Here is a 17,444-nt window from a genome sequence, read left to right on the forward strand (position 1 = left end):
AGTTAAGAAAAAAAGGAAGTATAAAAGGAGAAAATGAAAAAAAGACAGGTTTGTGGTTATCCCTTTAATCGGTACATTACCAACAATAATTTGATGCAGAAAATGAATTAATAATTTGATGATTAAAACTGAATGAATCTATAGATTTTTATTATATATTTGTCACCGATTTACAACTTCAACCTTGATAACATTAAGTTTTGGGGACCCATAGATCTCTGTTGGGACCCATAGATTTTTGAGCATGCGGGTCCCCGGGACCCATCACTTTTCAGAGGTAAAATGAACACTGCTCATTACTACCAAATTAACACAAAATAAAATGGCTAATTGTGTTTGTGTTTTTAATTTTGTCTGTTTGAATTGTGCCTCTGCAGAAAATGATGTACATTATCTGACTTACTTTATATATCGAACATCAAATTTAATTTAGTTGAATTACAAACCTGTCAATTAACACCTTTTATACTTTTTTTCAATAATTTCAAATTTTGTACGCCGTAAAAGAATTTTCGTACAGGGATGCCCTCTACCTAGTCTAGTCTATTATATAAATTCAGATTTGTGTTCGTTCATATGTGGCCTTAAGATTCCAAAACAGCTGATAAAATTGTCGTGAAAATTTACACAGTAGTACTTTTGGCCTCTTGGAGATCTTTAGCTAGGTTATGTGTCAATGCACCCCAAATAAATACCAACAAACTTGATAAACTGCTGCTTTCGTCAACAAGCAGCCATGGGGCTGCATACGGTCATGCTGCTCTTTGGCGCTGCTTGGTGGCTCCCTAGCGCTTTTTCAACACACCGTGGCCCCAACAACCTCGCTCAAGTACAATACCCGGCAACAGCCAGCCCAACAACACCAAGCCCGGCAACGCCAAGCCCAGCAACACCAAGCCCGGCAACGCCAAGCCATTATTCTTGTGTATAATATACAACACTAAATGTACGGAAAGTGGTAAACTGAGTAAGAAAGAAGCTGAAAGAATTATTTGTGTTATCTATTTGGTAAATAAAATGAACTTGTTTTACACAAACTATACTTGTTTTTGTCCTACTTAGCGTGTCTTGCTGTGAGTAAACGGCGCGGCATTATTATACCCTTAAACACTTGAATTTGAGGTTTAAGTTTTCAAGGTCAGGAAAGGTCTTGAATTTTGGGTGAAGTGCTTAAAAAGCTTGACATTGTTGCCATTGCCATTTTTCTTGGCAGCTTGACTATAGACCACGCAATAAATAAAGGAAATTTTGTACGAAAGTGTGTGAAAATGACTCCTACACGTCTGCTCTGGTGGCTTGTCATTTTGGCGTCATGTGAAGCATCACCGCCCCCTACTGGTCAGAGAGCTCTATTTAGAAAACCGTCTCTTTTGGCTCCTAAACAGATTGTTTTTTAATTATGTATGATTAATAACAACTTTTATTCTTTTAAGTTTGACATATTTTGATCCCAAAATCCCAACTTCTATCTTTTTGTAGTTTGTTTTTTTCTTAAACTTATTTTTATTTTGTGTTCTATTCAAGTTTTCTCTGTAGGCGATTAGTAAAGAAAATTCCTTGAATTCGAGACTGTGTCTTGATTAAAATATGTCAAACTTTTTAAAAAAAAAAAGTGAAAATAATTCTTCCGTGCCCTGCCGTGGGTTTTAGATCAGGGGATGGTGTTATTAGTAGTCTGTGTAGCACTTTAAGGCTTGTTGTGATTAAGGGCTATATAAATAAACATGACTTGACTTGAGAAGTTTATTATTGCTTAATAAGAGGAATTGCAATCCTTAATAAGGGGAGCAAATAGCTGAGGTTAACAGGTATGCAATTATTTAGGAACGGGCAAGTATCAATACTAGGTAGCCCTTTTAAAGTATTGAACATCGAAGAAAAAAAAAAAAATGAATAAACTGCCATTTTTTATTTGCAATTTTAAGGAAAATATAAAGTTGAGATTTTAAATGATTATATTTCTTTAATAATATCAGAAGGAAGGTTATTTTATACACTAGTATACTAGTGGTATTTGTATTTGGCATTAGTAAACATTGAAAAGTTGATTAGTGATAGCAAATATGATGACAAAACCCAGTAGGGAAAATGCAACTTTGACGAGTAAGACTTTTTCATCCGGAAGAAAAATGGGACGATTTTGAGTAAAATTGAGACTTCCCAGTGTTTTCAGAGGAAATGCTGATCATTATACAATTAATTACAACGTTGAACAAAATCTACCCAACTCAAATGACCAATTTCTAATTGTATTTGTTGATTGTTGTGATTGAATTACCTCAAACGTCAGCTTGTTTTTCTCTTTGTCAGAGAAGGGAACATTTTGTGACACTACCTCTCTCAGATAGTTTTCTACAAAATCCATGGTGAGACAAAATCGCTCCTTGATCTCATCTCTGCTGGTTCCATCGTTATCATAGCTAGTAATACAAACAGTGAGTCAGTTAAGACAGAAATGAGCATCACTTGAGGCCACACGCATGAAATAAGGAACTCACTCGTCAATGGTAATTTGAGAGGGGATCTCAGACCACAGGCGGGCATATTTGACCGGCGTGACTTGCTCCTGGGGATCGCGATCCACGTGCATGTGTAGCATGAGGCGACAGAAAGAGGCCCGCAAGTCGAAGGGCAGGTCCTCATCAGACATGCAGCGGAGGATCAAATCCACGTCCAGCTGCCCTGAGATCTTATTGATGGCCAAGTACTGACGGTCCAAACACATCCGGGCAAAGAGGTTGAGTTGACATCTGTAAAGAATTTGCATAGTTAAGTTTTGAAGGCTAAGTATCACATATTATATACAATTGAAATTGGTCTAAACTGTTATTCGAACTTTAAAATTGCAATTAGTTTTATTAACAAATATTTTTCTGACTTAAATAAAACAACAATCAGGCAACCTTTATAATGGAATTCAAAATAACTCAATGTTTTATGCTGATAATTTTACACATGTTTTCCGCAAATGATTATTTAAAGTACAGTGGAACCTCGGTTCTCGACCATAATCCGTTCCATTTCTTTGTACGATCACCGAAGCCGTTTTTTTTCCCATTAAAAGTAATGTAAAATTGTTTTAATCCGTTCCAAATCTTTGAAGGCTTACCATGAACGTAAACATGAAGCTAACCCAGGCTAATCGTACGTTCGCGTTAGCGTAATCTTCCGTACGAAAGATTACGCTAACATGAACGTGTAAAAATAAAAAAAATCAGGTCGTTTACACGTCATTTAGCACCCGGGTCTCCGCAACAAGTGGTGAGCGGTTAAAGGATAAAGAAAAGAATTATGAATAGGATTTCTTACCGGTCGGCAGAAGCCATGCTGTATTCCTGAAAGAAGGGAAACTCGCACACCTTCTTCATATTTTGCTATTATTTCTTTCTTAAATGCAATAGTTGTACGCACTACTCCTCTTTTTTCACCTGTAGCAACTTTGCTGCTTGCAGCAACCTTCTTCCGAGGCATAATTAGGGGTTAAAACACTCCCTTCACCGCTTTTGAAAAACGAAAACAGAAAAGGAGTGCGCGTTGTCGTGACAACAGTTCTTCACGAGGGGTGGGGGCAATCTACACTCGTATGCCACTCAGCGTCGCCCCTAGCGTACCGGCGTTCGAACTCCGATTTTTTTGAAAGAAAAGCGAAGCAGGAATTTCTCAAAATTTTTGGTCGAGAACCGATTTGTTCGAACTGAGAGGCCTTCGAAAACCGAGGTTCCACTGTACTGCATTTTCCACACTATAAGGCTCACCGGATTATAAGGGGCATCCCCCAAATATAAAAAATGTCAAATGTGATATTGTTTTCATATACATGGCGCACCAAAAGGGCCATGGTTCCAAAAAAATAAAGAATTGATTGATCAGTTGGAATATATTATTGGATGCAATATAACCTGCATCATAGTCCTATCCACTAGACCGCAATGGATACAGAGGACACAGGAAAAAGCATTAGGTTTTTTGTCACACTATTTTTTAGCCAAATTGTTGTTATTATTGGTCCGGGCTGCGAGAATATTGTCAGACAATAAACCACACAAGATTCTAAACTCAATGAAGAGAAAGACATAGTGGGAAGTAATTCAGTTATCCTAAAAGGTATAAATAAACGCATGGTCGCAAATATTCAAAACGTTTGTCACTTATACTGCTTAGTTTGAGCTGAGAAAAAGTAAATCAAAATGTTATACTAATTTTTAATCACTTTTTGTTTTCTCATTTATCTAACATATTTGGTACCGTGACTAAAAAAGTGTGATAATGCCTTTTCATGTGTCGTCTGTATCCCTAGTGGTCTAGAGGATAGGATCCAGCGCTCTCCCAGGGCATCCATCCATTATCTGCACGGCTTATCCTCAGTAGGGTCGCGGTGGTGCTGGAGCCCATCCCAGCTGTCTTCGGGCAGTGGGCAGGCAGGGGACACCCTGAACTGGTTGCCTGCCAGTCGCACTCCTTGCTGCAAAGTCACGCGCTTTCAGTGCGCTTACATTTCTATCCGGTTCGATCCCCAGTGGGCAGCGATACATTTATCAACTGATCAATAATTACACAAAAATAGTAACACATTTCCAATTTTGTCTGCTTTTGAGGCCCACTGGATTATAAGGCGCATGTTCATATTTCCGGTCATTTTGGGGGTTTTGGCCACGCTTTATAGTCTGGAAATTCAGTAAACAAAACAAAGTGTATGCTTAAAGATATCTGACCTGTAGTAACTGACCACCTCATAGTCCTCCTTCTGACCCTCTTTGGCATCCTGGGCCAACTCTCGTACGCTCTTACTTCGGACATCTTTGAAATTGTCCTTCCAGAAAAGCCACACCTCTTCTTCATCCTCAGCTTCGACTGGGTTGTCGCCGTTTGCTGCAACTTCAACCTCAAACCTTGATAAAACTAGCCTGATGCAAAAGACGACATTACATGTTTTAGGGGTGATTTTTAAAATAAAATAAATGACAAGGCTAACCTAGTTTCGATGAGGATGTCAGCATTGGTCAGATCAAGCACTGCATTACAGATGAGCTCCTGTGTCACTGGGATGGATTTGTTCATGGACACGCAAAGATCCGACAAATAGTCCAAAAACCTACATGTGACAAACACCGGAACTTTCTTATCAAAGTACAAATTGATTCTTAACAAAAGCTGTAGAAAGAAGGGACGAAAAAAAAAAATGCACTATGAATTCACCTTGGCTCCCGATTCTTTCTGACAAGAGTGACAAAAGTGTCAATCTCTGCTGCAGTGATGTGTTTCTCCAGCAGCTTTCGGTTGTTGTGCAGCAGCGCCGTGATTGTGTCTTCAGCCAGCACGTCATAGCCGATTTGTTTCTGCATGAAGCGGAATTGCTTGGCAATATATTCCTGTACAAAGAAAGCACAAGGGGATGATTACCAGCAAATGGAAGCCATTAAGTCAGACTTGTTCACCCACCTGGTTCTTTCTATAGTCCTGCTGAGAGTGACGCAACACCCTGTAACAAAGCCTACAAATGTGTCGAAAGGGAGCATGACGTTGGTCTCCCAGCTCCTCTAGGCGAAGCATAGGACCATCCCCGCTATCTGTAAAAGGGGCTTGGAGGAGTTTAAAGATCTACAAGAAAAAAAATTCCAAGATAAAAGTATTTGAAATATTAGTAAGACATCCAGTGGATTGGAGCAAACCTGCTTCAGGATATTCTGCTCTCTCGTGAGTTTCTGTCTTTCTCTGTTTGGTTTGTTCACCATTATCTCCAAAACGTCTTGCCCGCTGTTTGGGATGTCCACGACAAAAAAGACTAGATCTTCCAAAAGTTTGGTCACAAATCTGAAGATAATTTGCAGAGGTATGAAGTAAAATATGTGCTATTCATACTAAACCTGGAAATATACTTCTCCGAAAAAGCAAAGACTGTTTACCGTCTTTCGTTCTGCGTAATGGTACCCTTTTCCAGTTTTCCCGCGATTGAGGCCAACACTTTACTTGCGTCGTTGGCAAAGTCTAAATCTCGCACTTCTGCCGGCGGTACTGGTACAATAGCAAAGGCCTCCTTGTCTTCTTTCACGGCTGAAGTTCCGATCTGAAAATGTTTCATATTTTTTATGATAAATATTTCATCTAGAGAAATGCAAACTTTTTTTTTTCAAGGTAAAACTCACTCTTAGCATAACTGGCTTTTCCTCTTCTTTGTCGATTGGGAGGTTGGTACTGTGCACCCATGTGTTGGTGCACAAGTGTTTTAGTCGCACATAAGAACTCCTAGAAATGAAAATGAGATGATTGAAAATGAAGTATCCCTTAATTTTCAGAACCAAATAATTTGCGGTTTTAACTAAAATGAGCATAATTCAAAAATGTCCATAAATACGGGTAATTGGTGAATTAAATGTTTTTTATTGCTTGAATTGAATTCAAATTTTTTGTTTTCCTCTTAGGAATTAAAAGACAGTTAAAAAACAATAAATCTGTCAGATCACTTGATGGTTCTTGATGTGGTGCAGTACATCATATAAAACGTTAAACAAAACAACAAAAAAATGTGACCTTTCTGACAAAAGGAATGTCAAACTAAGCAGCAATACGAGAGATTAGGGCAAAAAGAATACAATCGAGTGTGTAGTATGAATGCAGATTAGCCTGCAATACCCTTAGCAGAAACATGCACTGAGTCCCAACAGAGACAGATTGCTCACAGCTACCCTGTAAGTATCAAAGTCAAGCTGTCAAGCACATGCAGTCAAAAGTCATTATCTTGCCAAGGATTATGTTATTGTTTCATTGAGAAACAAGCTTACCTTTGTGTAGCGCATGTCTCTTAAAATTAATTTAGTCCTCTCCTTAAGTTTGAGAAGCAAAGTAATATCCGGTATTTATGAGCCATATTAAGATGATATTTTGCAACGGGACACAATAGACTCTTTGAAATTTGCACCTAGAATGCACAAATGTTGGTATTTTACATGTAAAGCTTTTAAAGACAATTTTCTTGTATTGTTTGAGAAAAAAAAATCACAGGAGATGTCACATTGAGTCACCCTGACCTCTGAATGGCCAACTGTAACGAATATTCTAAGGATGTTCTAACCTAAAAAAGGCCTTAACCGTATTTAAAAGTATGAATGAGAAAGTGGATGAACTTTTTTCGAATAGGTTTCATTCATACCTTGGCACCATCGAGTCCCCGCCTCTCAAAGTGGTGGGGTCTAATTCAAAGATGGATGAGATGTCCATGCCATCAGGTACAGGGATAAGCGTGTACATGATTTTCTCTTGAGGAGCCCGTAGACGACCACGTAAGGCTTCGTTTTCTGCATCCAACTGAATAGAAAAAAAATGTTTATTGTAAAAAAAGACCACTAGTCGTACTTATAGACTCGAGCTAAGATCATTTAGGATTGCATTGTAGTGATGAAGCATACACATGAACGAGTACTAAACTGGGTGAGTACTATGCTGTGTGATCAAAGGCTGCCCACTAGTGGTGGTTTCTAGTGGGAAATGAATAAGCGCTACTGTGATAGAGCTATTTTATGTACTGTACGCAGGGCTGGGTGGGGTTACTCTAACTTGATTACTTTCGATTACTTTTGGATTACTCCAATACTAAATATGCTAATAAAAGACAAAATAAACTAAATATGAATAAAATTATGACTCACAACACGTGGTAAGCTTTCTCTCCTAGCTTTGATCTCTTTGATCTCCGGCAAAACTAACATAAAATGCGACAGAAACAAAATGAAAATAAATCCTAACAGCTTGCCAACATCATTTTTGCCGTTCCATGTATTTCGCTACTCCCCAAGCCTGCACAAAATTTTGTAATTTTATTCATATTTAGTTTATTTTGTCTTTTATTAGCATATTTGGTATTGGAGTAATCCAAAAGTAATTGAAAGTAATCATGTTAAAGTAACCCTACCCAACCCTGACTGTACGTGTGGCGTAGCCTAACTCCACCACATCAAGACCAATATATTGGATCTCAGACGCATATTTTAAAAATATGAAAACATGTATTACTACGCACAATAGTATTAACACTATTAATGAAAAAAAAAACAGTCAGAATATCTAAATTGTATTTATATTGTACCTGGAAATTAAAAGGTGTGAAGTCCACCACCTATTGCAAAGAAAAACATCATATTAGTGAACACAATCCATTATGTTGGTAGTATAAGTATTAAATATATTTACAGCAGATCGTTGCTCAACACACTCTTCCTCAACGTCAGGATTCACCTTTCAAAACAAAAAAACCCACAAAGTACTGTATCCCCTTGTCATTTTAGGATTGAAAATTGGATTTAACTTTGTCAGTTCATAATGAAGAAATACTTAAGAAAAGTATCTCCTATTTTCCTTTAAGAGACACACACCTCTCCCATCTCTGCAGCCAGGTAGCAACCAGTTGCCAAATGTTTAAACCTGAAGAGGCTGTTCCAGTAACCTGCACCTCCGCGACATGGGTCATGATGAACCACCTGTCAAGATCAAGTTTAGCCACCATGCACCTCACAAATAAAAAAGGGAACACACTCACCTCTACTTCCCAGAGTGCCTTGCTGCTGGTGGCAGATGTGGCAGATTGGCGTCCCGTTGTTCTCAGGAACACATAATGGTTTTTCCTGTGGTCGTCACAGGTGAGAAACTTTTCCTGTTCCGCATGGAAAAGGCGCACGACATCTCCCTGCCATTGAGGATAACATTTTAATTTGTGGGTTGGCGCTCTCTTGTGTATCTCACAAATGAAAATGGAAATAATCTACCAACCCCTTTGAGAATGGTTTCCTTGTTGTCACTCCATTTCATGAATAAAACTACTTTCCAACTTGTATTGCAGTTAACGGAATTGACCTAGATAAAAATGGATCAGAAATAAAACAAAAACATAAGAGAAAACATTTCACAAACAAATGAGCTATGCACATTATAAATAATAACAAAAAAAATTATTAAATAGCACCTATTTATTCATTTTCATTTTAATCTCCCGCTTAAACAAACAGGTTAAAATAATGTTATTTGGACAATTTTTAAGATGACAAAAACATATTTCACAAGATCTGGGAAGAATCTTACAAATATGGCGAATCCGCCGAACTTTTATATCAATAAATGCATCAGAATAATAACAGTAAGAAGCCCCTGGACCTTTTTATTTTAGTCAGGTGGTAGAAAGCAATACTCTAAACAACATATTGAAGAAAACAAGATTCTTAATTTTCAATGGTTGTAAAACTAAGCTTTAAATCTTCAATTTGAGAGTTGTAGATTTGAAGCTTTAACTCAAGAGATAAAGCAACTGTGAAGCTTTAACTGAGGGGTTAACATCTTTAATAAATATATATATATATATATATATATATATATGTGCATTTTTTGTGTCATGTTTTGATTAATGTATCCAACAATACCTTCAATAAACATTTCATTATTATTTTATATATATATATATAGATATATATATATATATCCATATATCCATATATATATCCATATATATATCCAAAGCATTTTTTTCGATGGATGTGGAGATGTACCTCATTGCATCCTGGATTGTCGACAAGCTGGTGAGTGCTTGCATGTAAAGGCTGTCCTGCATTCACAGGATTAAGGACGACTTTGTCTCCAATCACCACCTTCAGGATTGGAGTAAAGCATTAAACACAACAATAATTGACACTTCTGCTGTATTGTGCATTTTAAATGTATTCATCGCTGGGCATTTTTTTTGCAGAAAAGTTTCTACGTTTTTTTCCCGTTTGAAGCGCAGAGCAAGCGTACTATCTTGCCATTTTGGTTGTCGGGCACATTCAAAATGATATATTCATAAAGCCATTTATTTGCCTTTTTGCCAACAATTCTGTAGTCTTTTTTTCTGACTATATAATATACCAGGTGTCTCCAACTATTTGCAAGCTGAGACGTACTTTTTGTTACTAATTAGCAAAAAGGACACCCAGTTTGTTATGCATTTCTAAAATAAAAACATGTTATTACTATGTTGTTACAATGTTATTACCAGGTTAATTATTGGAAGTAGGGTTAAATAGACTCAGTCGACCACTAAAACTGTATTAATTCGACTAGAAAATCACAATGACCCAGCACTGGTGAGCTTTATTCAGAACAGGTCTGTGGGCATCTAAGCTGTCCCTAGGCAGCACCCTGGTGCCCGCGGGCACGTCGGAGACTCTGTAAAAGACTGTATAACTAGTGACCTTTGTGAAAAAGGTGAATTATTTCAAAACAAACACTAGAGGAGGCTGTGGACCTACTATTCTCTAAGAATTTATCTTGGAATTAAGTGTAAATTTTACCCACAACCTATTTTACTTACACTATCTCCCAGGGACCTTAATTTGTAGAAAGGTTGGATGTAGAACCAGGAGCCCTCGTTTCCAGCTGAGTCCAGTGTCACTCTCATGGCATTCTTTTCCAATAGTGCAGGTAGACGCTTGTTCACTGTCAGGTATTTATTGCTTTTCAAATGCAGAAGCTTCGCAGTAAAAGACAAATAAGCTTCTGTTACAAATTAATGTAGATAGGTGTATTACCAAGAGTGGGCAGTGAAAACAAAAAGACAAATCAGGCCATTAAAATTGAACCAAAATTGATCCTCCTCCCCTATTTCCGCCAAATCTTAAAACGACCTCTACCAAATGTACCTGAATGACATTTCCATATTGGATGACCGATCCAAGCAACTTGCGATTCTCAGACTCATTCTGCTTCTTTTCCAGGTCAGCCGCATGCTACCAAAAAAGGGGAAAAGAAAGTTGTCGCTGAGGAATTAACTAGAATAAAGTTGAAAAGAAAAAAAGAACTCCATAAAAGGGGTTACAGTACTTTTAAGTTTGTTCTCTGTAAACAAATACAACACAATAAAAATATCCCATAATTAAGGAAAGACTTGGTTCTGTTTGGATCAATTACCAAAAGGTAAAATTTAACTTAATATAGTGATGACCTAAATCAGATACATATGTTCCTTACATGGAGTTTGTTGAGTAGAACTGTGTCGGTGGTGGTATTTCCTCCAGGTTTTGCTGCCTTCCAGAATTGCTTCTGTGCTGAGTATCTGTTCATGGGACATAGTTTGAAAAGGCAATCTGGGAACAGACGACAACATACGCCAACTTGCATTAGTAGAAGTCCTTAGCATGCAGCCCATTCACACAGTATCCTCGTACCACTTTGATTAATCATGGAAAGGGGCGTTTATAAACTGACCCAAAGCATTACCAATACAGTATTAGAAGATATTGGGTTGCCTTTCTACAAACAATACCACTAAAATGCAGCACATCTGTACAGAACTGTAAAAAACATTTAGAAGCTTCGCTTATCCTATGACTTATACATAACGATTTCCAACTTTTACAATAAGCTCCCTCCTGAAGTCGTGTGATGTATTCACAAACAGTTGGAAATCAAACAGCAAACATCCACAGCAAAAAACTCAATAACAAAAAAAGTTGTTGCGAGTCAGGCTGCTTTACCTCTGAATTTCTTGGGCGGATTGTTAAGGTCACCTGTGTCTGGTTGAACCACGCAGCGGTCATCCACGAGCCTAAAGATAAAGTTTCCAAATTAATTTACCCGCAAACCAAAAATAAAAATGTAAAGTAAAGAAAAACAATGCCTGGATGATGAGGTTTTAGGATTGTGTGTCAGAATTTACGAAACTGATTGGATGTACTGCCGTTATGAAAGACGGATAATTGTCAATTCCATTCACCTGCATTACGGTATCTCTGATGGGCATTTCCATAGTCGGAATGCAAAATGCACAACACCCAAATAATTGTGACATCTCTGAAACGCTCCTTTGTTGTTGTTTTATTCTTTAACATAATACACACCTGTGCAATAACCATGCTCCCATGACAGCTAGACATTCCAAACACATGAGGTGGGCAAAGATAAATGCTCAGTAACAGATATAAACAGATTACTTTTTGTGTAGGTTGGATTGGTATGCAACATAGGATTAATTAAACGTTTGGTCGATTACCTAATGAATCGTATACAATGTGCTTAATTCTAAAGGAGCTGTAAATAATCTGGAACTTTGTTACGCTCTGCCGCCATCTCCTGGCTGGTGTCATCATTGCAGCTTCAGTCATGATGCGCGTGCAAGTACGTGCATTTTTTAGTGAGCTCGAATAAACTTCTTTTTCATTTTTCTTGGGATTTGGGTTGGCGTTTGCACTAACAAATAAAACCTGCGGGACCAGCATGACGTCATTCTCCAGCACTCTCCTCACCCTCTTTCCTACTACCTAATGTGTTCCGCCTCGAAGAGACCTGCTAAAAGTGAGATAAAAGCAGAATAGTCCGGTAGAAAATAAAGAATAAGGGCTCTTTGAACTCAGTTTGGTATTGTTAACACCTACTTAATGGAGAAAATATTAAACTTTCAAATAATTTCAAAAAATATTAAAGAACACCTTTAATTTACAAGAAAGCATTACTTTAAATTTAATAAAAACACAAATTGATTATTGATTCATTGCTGTTTTAGCTCACAGAGTGCTAGAAAATATATAAAAATTGTGAAGGGGAGACCAGGTACAGTTGTAAAATGGGAACCATTGTAACAGTCATACTTTGACCAATTGGAAGAGAGTATTATTGATGCCACCGATGATACTCCCCTTTCCATTTTGACTTTTTGAAGACTGAGTGATTATCTCAATTTTATGGTCAAGAAACACATATTCAGGTAGGATTTAAAACATTTTCTTTCTCACTGGTTTTTTTTTGGGTTCATGTCAAATATGGTAAAGATGGACAGATTTCAGGCACATGGTTGTAATATCCACATGCCTGGCTTCCATCCTAAATGTTTTGTACAAGCTAGCTACCAACCACATGGAGACAATGTTGGCTTAATCGTGGCAGGTACGGGAACAGATGCAGCACATCCAAAAATGACAACTTCTGTATAGTCTGTATGGACAAATGCAAAGGCAAAAAAGAAAGAAAGAAAGAAAGAAAGAAAGAAAGAAAGAAAGAAAGAAAGAAAGAAAGAAAGAAAGAAAGAAAGAAAGAAAGAAAGAAAGAAAGAAAGAAAGAAAGAAAGAAAGAAAGAAAGAAAGAAAGAAAGAAAGAAAGAAAGAAAGAAAGAAAGAAAGAAAGAAAGAAAGAAAGAAAGAAAGAAAGAAAGAAAATAAAAGTGGGTACTGTGTTTTGATTGCAAGTAATTTGCCGAGCAAGCCTGCACCCCAGGCACTGGCTCATAAATTTGCCACAACTGCTCATCAGACTCTGATTAGCAATGCTGTCCATATAAAAAGGGTATATTATATATTATATATATATATATATATATATATATATATATATATATATATGAGACAAGTACTTTGAGCCATTCCATGCTCTTCTTGTCATTTATTTTGATTAAATAGTTTTTCAAATATTGGACGATCTAAACTTATTTGTAATAATAAAACATACTGTTACAACTGTCCACTAGAAATGTTACAACCGTAACAGGTACTGGGTACGGTTGTAACACTGTGTATCTCTCGGTTTGACAGACTGTCACAGACTTTTGGAGCTACTTAGCCCTCTACCACTGATATCTACTTGAAAAAGACTAGTAAAGGTACCGTGTGCACAAAAGATCATGAAATAGGGAGGGAGAAAGCAAAATGTGTTACAACTGTACTCGGTCTCCCGATTATTTTCGATGATGCACCTTATACGTCTGCACAATTACAAATCAACTGTTTAAGCCCACAGAGTGGAAGAAAATATACAAAAATTTTGATTATTTTTTTCAAAAGTAACACAACTTTCTCCTCTAAAATAATCACAACATTATAACCATCAAAACATTAAAATTACCAAATTGTGACCTACAGTATGAGGTTTTGTTCCATCATCAAGATATTTGATATCAATTCAAAATCATACAGGATCGAGGGGGCGGTGCTCTCATGGACTTTTTGGAAAATCTTTACAAGTTACATGCTTTTTATTTATTTTTTTATTGATGTTCACTGTGTTTTGGGTATGATGACCCAATGCAAACTCTATTGCAGCCTGGTCATCCCGGAAGGGGAATTATAACTTGTGAGGCCCTTTCTCAAGGTTTCTTGTTTTCCTCATGTTGGCATTTTGGGTTTTTCCTTGGCCGCGTGTTGGTTTCAGATCGGGGGATGGTGTAATTGCGGCCTGTGCAGTCCTTTGATACATTTTATGATTAAGGACTATACAAATAAATTTGACTTGACTTAGTAGTTAATGATTGTAAATATCGGTAGTGATTAATTAGATTTGGTCATGTTGTCCCAAAATTCGAAAAATTGTCGAACATCTAACGTAGGATGTGTGTTATATTAGAGTCAAGCTTCTTAAAAGCAGGAATGTAACAATATTCCAAATTCAGTTTGATATATATGATAAATACTATAAATAACATAATATTACAGGTAGGGTTTTGATAATGCAACGAATGCTATCCAAAAATGGACATCGTGCTTCTGTTAAAAAATGCTTAGGGGCAAAAAAAAAAAAAAAATGTTTATAAACTTAAAAACAGTGACAAAAAATAGGCTTGGTCATATAGGCCATGGTCATGTGCTCCTATTGGTTCACCGGCGAAAAGTTGTTATTAAATATAGATATGAAAAAAATAATACTGGATTACAAACGTTTCTTTTTATCAGATATGCTGCATCTATTATAGTGACAGCGTGTTATCGTAATTTTAATATGATTATAGCATGTTTATCATTTGCCATTATCGTTAAATCGCTGAAAGGAAACAGAAAATATATTATATTATTGTTGAGCACATGAATAGAGCAGTTTAGGACTTTCTGTGCTACCGTGAACTAATTCATTACTGTGCTGTCCTCATTTTTTTACTGATAAAAGAATGGTCTCTCTTTTATTAATAAGTGCAGTGTGTGTGAAAAATTGTTTATCGTGAAGCACCCTCAGGGATTGAGGTCAACTTTCTATGCATTTTGCTTACAGTATTAAAATTAACAGAACAGATTTGAAATGTAACCTAAAACAAGGAAGGGTAGGTAGGTACTTAAACTGCATTAGTTATTAACATTCAAATAGCACAAAGAGGTTAGACAATGAATACACTAAATATTATGTACACTCAAAATTAAACCAGCACCAACTAAAAACTGCAATATTCTCTTAATTTTGCAGTCTTGAGAAATATCAGCAATACTGAGAAGAAATAATCATCAACCTTTTTCTTTTTCCCAAGCAGTAGGAAGGGCTCAGAATGGCCTCTTCCGAGTGACAAACTAAAGTGACTTGCAATATAAAGAATGAGGCACAGTATTTACTGTACACTGTGAAAGAAATCGATTGGCAGGCACAGAGAGGCCACAATCATTCTGACCTTGGGGGAGGGCAATAACTTGAAAGTCTTGATGTATGACAACAAATAAAGAAGTGTGGCTGAATCTTATAAGTTGAGAGTATATTATAGTCTGACACTCCCCCGGGAGAGTCTCCAAGTGCCCTTTTTTGAGAACCACTAATCTGATTATTTTGATTGAAAATCGAGACATTTTCCGCATATTTTATCTTGTGCATAGAAATTTGCTGTTAAATATTCCAGGTGACTTACACCAAAGACTGAGTCAGTCGTCACAAAGTGACTGTCTAATGACGGGTGGCAGAACCCAGGCAGGCTGCAGGGAGGTAGCAGTAGAAATCCTGATTTATTTATTTTTCCGCACATTCCATTATTCATTAGACTGCCATTTAGAGTAACAAATGGTAAGAAAATGCCTCTCAAGTTGATTCACCATCCCCATTATTCAGTATCTGTATAGGCAACACATCTTTTATGAGTATTTGAGAGAATTGGATCAGGTCACAGTATTGGGCTTAACTAATGTTTTGGTTCCCAAATGTCAAAGTCAGCTTTATTGTCAATTTTGCAGCAAAAACAGAGAATTGAAATTGTGTTTCTCTGTAAAAACACTATGCTAGGACACATGACACTAAGACAAACATGAAGACAGTACGACAGATAAATAGAAAGTGCACACATAAGTCATGCCCAATGACAATAAAACAAGCCTGTATATTATGGTGTTTGTATTCTGTGAGTGATGACATCACGTAGACATCGTTTTTGCATTAAACTCGTGACATTACAGAAAAAACAATTTCATTCATGTCACTAACCAAATTCAACAAAGTACTGTGCTTGTTTCCTCTGCCCTCCAAAAGATGTGCTCGTACTTGGCTAGTCAAAAGCATAGATTTTCACTCCCAGAGAGAGATTCAGTGCTCATTTGCCGCGATACGGCCTCTAGCATTTACGACTAGCTTTGCCGACACAGCCGCCAGCATTAGCGGTTAGGATTAGTGACGAGATTTTCTGAGATGTTCACTAGTTACGTGAACTTCAGATTGACCGTTGCAGACACTAGCCTATGATTTTAGCTTAGCTAACAATGTTGTGGAAATTTTATACAAAAGTTGCTACAATAGATATACAAACATTCTCTCAAACAGTGTATTTTTTTTTATTTTCATAGTTCTTGGTAAAATACATTTAAAAAAGAGGGATTTGTTCAGTGTTTCATCGTATTGGTAGAGTTCCTTAAAGGTGGTGTCCGTAACTTCAAAATATATCTTCTGGCTGAAATCATCATTGCAGCCTCTGTCAAGTTGCTTGTGTGGCGTGGGCAGGTATGTGTCTCAAAGGTAGCAAATCATTTCCTGAATCAGTCGTGTGGTAAACCAACTTCACGGGCCTTCAAACGTCACCACTTAGGTCGCCAATAAACACTTCGACTCAGGGTTCATGAACCACTGGTCTAAAATACTCTGCACACGCTTCTGAGATTCAAGCCAGGGTGCACATCGCTACTTTACAACGAAAAACACCGGCGACCAGATGATGAAGGTGTTGTATTTAAGTAAGACCATTAGGCTTCTTCTGCTACTGGTAACCATGAAAACCAGTACTATTTGTTTGATGTGGGGGAGCAAACCCCTACACAAAAAATGTCCCAAAGAGGGAGTGGTGTTGGTACTTGCCCAAGACACACCACAAAAAGTGTTGCCCTTACGACCTTGGCGATCAAGAGGTCCGTGAATTGTGATAAAATCTTGAATCTCTTGCATATCGAGATCATATTTTCTAAAGTAAAGAACATCTCTATTCTCCGACCTCTCTTCGAAAGTGTAAGGAATGATGTTATGAGTTACAATGAAGTCATCGCAGAAGAACAAGATGACCTGATGGTCTTACACTTACCCTAAAGTGCTGATGAATCCACTTGTGGAACCTTCTGCATACAGGGAACAAATGTCCCCAATATGGAGGAAACTTGACATCTTGTCCGACATTTTGTAGCTCCTATCATTTAACGGCTCCTGAAATCAGCACCAGAAACAAAAAAATAACTCACAAATCATTTCAAAACACCTTGGGGAACATTTTACAGGAG

The 17,444-nt window shown here is 37.3% G+C and overlaps 1 protein-coding gene across 1 annotated transcript in view; it reads right to left on the reverse strand.

Annotated features, from left to right (window-relative positions):
• itpr1b (inositol 1,4,5-trisphosphate receptor, type 1b) overlaps positions 1–17,367 on the reverse strand; it is a 104,464-nt gene extending 87,097 nt beyond the window's left edge. The window contains exons 1-21 of the mRNA XM_088338526.1: positions 17,252–17,367; positions 11,493–11,563; positions 10,987–11,102; positions 10,659–10,745; positions 10,331–10,489; positions 9,531–9,629; positions 8,761–8,844; positions 8,531–8,677; positions 8,367–8,471; positions 8,185–8,229; positions 8,081–8,110; positions 7,148–7,302; positions 6,144–6,243; positions 5,904–6,064; positions 5,670–5,811; positions 5,440–5,598; positions 5,197–5,369; positions 4,973–5,092; positions 4,713–4,904; positions 2,499–2,750; positions 2,279–2,420 (exon numbers count right to left, since the gene is read on the reverse strand). Coding sequence (XP_088194652.1) covers positions 2,279–2,420; positions 2,499–2,750; positions 4,713–4,904; positions 4,973–5,092; positions 5,197–5,369; positions 5,440–5,598; positions 5,670–5,811; positions 5,904–6,064; positions 6,144–6,243; positions 7,148–7,302; positions 8,081–8,110; positions 8,185–8,229; positions 8,367–8,471; positions 8,531–8,677; positions 8,761–8,844; positions 9,531–9,629; positions 10,331–10,489; positions 10,659–10,745; positions 10,987–11,102; positions 11,493–11,563; positions 17,252–17,343 — 2,631 coding nt within the window. The 5' untranslated portion in view covers positions 17,344–17,367. The remainder of the gene's footprint in view (positions 1–2,278; positions 2,421–2,498; positions 2,751–4,712; positions 4,905–4,972; positions 5,093–5,196; positions 5,370–5,439; positions 5,599–5,669; positions 5,812–5,903; positions 6,065–6,143; positions 6,244–7,147; positions 7,303–8,080; positions 8,111–8,184; positions 8,230–8,366; positions 8,472–8,530; positions 8,678–8,760; positions 8,845–9,530; positions 9,630–10,330; positions 10,490–10,658; positions 10,746–10,986; positions 11,103–11,492; positions 11,564–17,251) is intronic.
• Positions 17,368–17,444: the final 77 nt, after the last annotated feature.

The sequence above is a fragment of the Urocampus carinirostris genome, chromosome 6 (genome assembly GCF_059441175.1).
Source record: "Urocampus carinirostris isolate Australia breed hairy pipefish chromosome 6, RoL_Ucar_1.0, whole genome shotgun sequence".
NCBI lineage: Eukaryota > Metazoa > Chordata > Actinopteri > Syngnathiformes > Syngnathidae > Urocampus > Urocampus carinirostris.